The sequence below is a fragment of the Prosopis cineraria genome, unplaced genomic scaffold, assembly GCF_029017545.1.
Source record: "Prosopis cineraria cultivar Desert tree isolate PC_DT_omini unplaced genomic scaffold, ASM2901754v1 PC14, whole genome shotgun sequence".
NCBI classification, from domain to species: Eukaryota; Viridiplantae; Streptophyta; class Magnoliopsida; order Fabales; family Fabaceae; genus Prosopis; species Prosopis cineraria.
The window spans coordinates 5,281,396-5,285,846 of record NW_026555345.1 but is presented as its reverse complement, the minus strand read 5'-3'; the positions used below and the strand labels follow the sequence as shown (position 1 = coordinate 5,285,846).

The following is a 4,451-nucleotide window of genomic DNA, read 5'->3' as shown; positions in this document are numbered from 1 at the left end:
TTTTTTAAAAAAAAAACACATCATAAATACTTGATGGTTATTTAGAAAGAAATGTCAAGTATAAGTTTACTTGACGGTTATTTCAAAATAACCGTCAAGTATGTACGAATACTTGATGGTTATTATGAAATAACCGTCAAGTATTTGGCACACAGAATTTGCGAAAGCATATTTGACGCTCGTTACAAAATAACCATCAAATATTACTAAATACTTGACGGTTATTTAAAATAACCGTCAAGTATATTGCTGCAGTATATGCAAATGTTTAAGTGATTATTTGACAGTTATTTTGAAATAACCGTCAAGTAATCTCTAAAATATTTGACGGTTTTTAACCGTCAAATAAATATATGGCACCTCATTACTTAACGGTTAAAAACCGTCAAATAATTTTTAAAATAACCGTCAAATAAGGGGGTATTTTGTAGTAGTGTATGGAACTTGTTCTATAGAGTTATTTAAAAGAAAAAAAAAATCTACGTGAAAAGTATGCCTGCCTCTTGCTCTCCTACCATTTTACACACCATAGTCCTTTTTCTCTCATAACTTAATTATATTTTTCTTTAAAAAAAAAAACCCCCTTCAAGTGGCTATGTACAAGATGTGGAAAACAACTAAAGAAAAGCAGCTATAGTGTGAGATGATGGGAGAGAAAGAAGCATGCATCTTTTTAAGTGGCTATTTGTTTATTTTAAATAACTGTGTAGAATTTGGTTTGATAGGAGTCAAATTCCATAGAAGTCTGGCTTAAAAGAATTTGAAACTTGAAATTAATCCATTAGAATTGTTATTTGTATTATATATCATGGTAATTATTTTACAAGGTGTAGTATTTTGATAAATAATATATTTTTTCTTAGCATGATGATCAATTTGATGTCATAGTGACTTTACATGAGTTAAAGGGGCCCACAAGGTATGCTAAAAACACATGTTCAAGATGAAGCAGGCTTGAGTTGGTTGCGGTGGTCAAGTTCAGCTTGAAGAGCCGTGGTACGTTTAAGGGATCCATCAAACTGTTTGTGTTTGTAGACTGTGTCAACGTCTTCGTCTCCACGGGCACTGCAATTCACAACCACCTTCGCTCCATCTGCTAAAGTCGGAATCAGCTTCTCCAATATCCCTAATGCGTGTGACGCCTCCAACGACGCCCATATCCCTTCCAGTCTGCACACTCTTTCATATGCTGCGATACAATACAGTTACCAATTAAGCTTCCCATTAATTTTATTCCGAATTATGTATCAGATCTCATTCATTAAACAATATATATATACACATACATACCATCAAGAGCTTCTTGGTCTGTTACTGAGTAGAACTCCGCACGCCCTGTTTCTTTCAGATGGCTTAGCTCTGGACCCACCGCTGGGTACTGCATCCTGCTCATTTCAAACCACAAACAAGTTAGCTACTGTTGGATAATGTTATATAGCTCTTAGCTCTTGTAAAGTTTGAAAAAAGGTTGCAGTGTATGATTATTTTCGAGGTACTATAAACTTACCCCACCGCAATGGAGTGTGGTTCGATGGTCTGGCCATACTCGTCCTGAAGAAGGTAGCTCATGGCTCCGTGATAAACACCCACGGATCCCTTAGACAAAGTCGACGCGTGTCTTCCACTCTCCAGCCCTAAACCTCCGGCTTCTACTCCGACCAGCCTCACGTCCGCATCTCCGATGAACTCGTGAAACAAGCCCAGCGCATTGGACCCTGTTCCCACGCAAGCCACCAGCGCGTCAGGTTTACCTCCCCATTTCTCCAGAGCTTGCCTCCTCGTCTCTCTCCCTATCACCGACTGAAAGTATCGGACCATGGTGGGACACGGGTGGGGCCCCACCGCCGTCCCCGTCAGGTGGTAGCTTCCTTCCATGTTGCCCACCCAATCCCTGATAGCCTCCGATGCTGCATCTTTAAACTGCCCGTTCACTCCTTCAACCTGTTTTTACAGTACACCCATCAATCAGTTGACCGTGGTGAGAGATTTTTAAAGAACCAAGTCTGTTGAATTATGAAGACTTAGAACATACCTGAGCACCCAACAAGTTCATCAACTGAACATTGGGTTGTTGTTGTTCCATGTCTTTTGTGGCCATGAAGATTTTGCAGTCCAATCCCAGTTTGGCGCATGCGGAGGCGGTAGCGAGGCCGTGGTCGCCAGAGGCTGTGGCTGTCACGACGAGTTTCCGGCCGATGCGTTTGGCGATCATGACCTGAGCAAGAGCGTTATTCATCTTGTGGGAGCCACCGTGGCAGAGATCCTCTCTCTTGAGGAAAATCTCCGGTCCTTGGCCGCCATTTTTGCTCTTGTAGAACTCTGTCAACCTCCGAGCATGATACAGGGGTGTCTCTCTCCCAACGAAGTCTCTGAGTGCCTCCTCTAGCTCTTCCTGAAAGTCATCATCGTGAATGGCTTTTGTGAACTCAGCTTCAAGCTGGTGGAGACAAGCAATGAGTGTTTCAGGTACGAACTTGCCTCCAAATTTACCAAACTTGCCTGGTAAATTGATGGGTTGGCTCTTAGGGACTTGAAGAGGTGTTTCTATGAGGAAATGTCTGGTCGTGATCACTGAAGTGGTCAATTCATCAGGCAACTTGGAGATCCTCAAAGTCTTGTGAGGAGTGCTCGTGACCACAGCTTGAGCTTGAGCCCTTACTGAGCCATGGATTTTGGCCACTCTTGGCCTATCTGTTAATTTCCCACTGTTAGTGAAGGCACACTCTTGGGTGCTAAAAGCAGAAGCATGAATTTTGGATGCCATAATTTTGGGTTTGTGGGGGTGCTAGATAGGTAAGATAGTGAGTGTATTATGTAAACAAGAGAGAGAGATCGAAAATATGGATGCGTTTGAAACGAATCCTAGTATCCACCTTTTATAGGCATGGTGAACGGTGGTGGTTGTCGTTTAGGGGCATGCATGTTTATATCATGTGCTTGCGAGCAATTTTGATGCGCTTTATATGAAAAAGACTCAGCACACGGCCCCCAGGCTATGGCCACCTGGCCAGGCCATCGAATTTGACTTGATAATAATGGTGGCATTGAATTTAGAATTTGGGAAAATTTCATTTTGGTCCCATTGACACCCAACTAATTTGTTTCAGCTAACTCTCCTAAAATTATGAGATTTCACTGCATATGTAAGGAGTTAAAATTAAATTGAAGAGCTAACTAAAATGACTTTATCATCTTTGATGAAGCTAGGCGCATGGACAATTTATATAGATAAAATAAATAATTAATATATAAAAAATAAATGATTGACGTAAATGAAATTTGTAATTTTCATTAACAACATAACATCACCATGAATTTGCAACTCATTTGCCACCTAGGTTAGTTATTCATTTTTATTTTCTTTATATGAGTTATTCATGTATCTAGTTTTATTTATTTATATTCATAATAGTATTATATCGATAATAATAGTTTCAAATTTCACTTACATTAGTTGTTCATATACATCTGTTATTCATTTCTTCAAAGATAATAATATTATTTAATTTAGCTCTTTAATTTTATTTCAGTTTCACACATGTACAGTTGAATTTCAAAATTTTAAGAGTTCTGATTGAAATTAAATTGGATGAAGGGTCCTAACTGAAATTTTTCTTCAAATTTTTACTCGACAAGGAAATCCCATGTACTTTAAAATTTTTGTGTCTTTTGTACTATTAATTAATAGATAAATGAGTAAATTACTTCATGAACTTTAGATCAAGTAGCACCATAAAGTCTAAATTCATTTATTATGTAAATTATTTTCTCAATTTTTAAAAATGATACAACTTGGTCCCTGCCTTAACAAAAGTTAATTTTGACCATCAATTAATCATTAAATGACAGAAAATGATCTAAAAAATTATAGAAAATGATCAAAACAGACAAAAAATGACCAAATTTTTTTAGGTCATTTTCTATAATTTTTGAAATTATTTTCTATCATTTTTTGTTAACTAATTATTATAGTTAACTTTTGTTAACAATAATGGTTAAATTGCACTGTTTCTAAAAGTTAAAAAAATATTTTGTTTAGGATCTATGGTCTTACTAAATTTAAATTTAAGTAATAATGTGCTCATTTACTCTTAATTAGACATAAAAAAAACCCATAAATCTCAATTTATTTTAAAGCTTGGATCATGAGTGATATTCAACCAAAGAAAATTCAAAAGTTGTTAAACGGTGTAATTCAATTTTTTTTAAAAAAACAATTATACCTAGGACGGGGACGTTATAAGAAAAGAAGAAAATTAAATATTTTATTAATATATGCTGCTTTTGTCCACAACAGAAAGATTTAAACTTTAGATATTCGCCCACCCTAGCTACTGTGCCCATAATCTAATTCTTTATATCTATAGCATCTTTCCAAAACAAAATACGATGGGGTGAGCCTTGTGAGCCTAAACCTTAAAATGAACCTTGATGGCATTTAAAAATTTAAT

General features: G+C 36.7%; 1 protein-coding gene across 1 annotated transcript; it reads right to left on the bottom strand.

Annotated features, from left to right (window-relative positions):
* Positions 1-830: 830 nt before the first annotated feature.
* On the bottom strand, positions 831-2,831 carry LOC129293683 (tryptophan synthase beta chain 1-like). Its single transcript, XM_054931760.1, has 4 exons — positions 2,033-2,831; positions 1,508-1,941; positions 1,291-1,385; positions 831-1,189 (listed from the first exon to the last, which is right to left on the bottom strand). Exons 1-4 carry the CDS (start codon positions 2,762-2,764, stop codon positions 939-941), a joined length of 1,512 nt encoding a protein of 503 aa, XP_054787735.1. The 5' UTR covers positions 2,765-2,831; the 3' UTR covers positions 831-938.
* Positions 2,832-4,451: the final 1,620 nt, after the last annotated feature.

Bases quoted from the DNA above. Each gene is read 5' to 3' on its own strand.
- LOC129293683 (XM_054931760.1), bottom strand. From the start codon at position 2,764: ATGGCATCCAAAATTCATGCTTCTGCTTTTAGCACCCAAGAGTGTGCC. The intron at 1,942-2,032 runs GTATGTTCTAAG...CTGTAAAAACAG, and splicing joins TGAACTTGTTGGGTGCTCAG to GTTGAAGGAGTGAACGGGCA. The intron at 1,190-1,290 runs GTATGTATGTGT...ATTGTATCGCAG, and splicing joins AGACCAAGAAGCTCTTGATG to CATATGAAAGAGTGTGCAGA.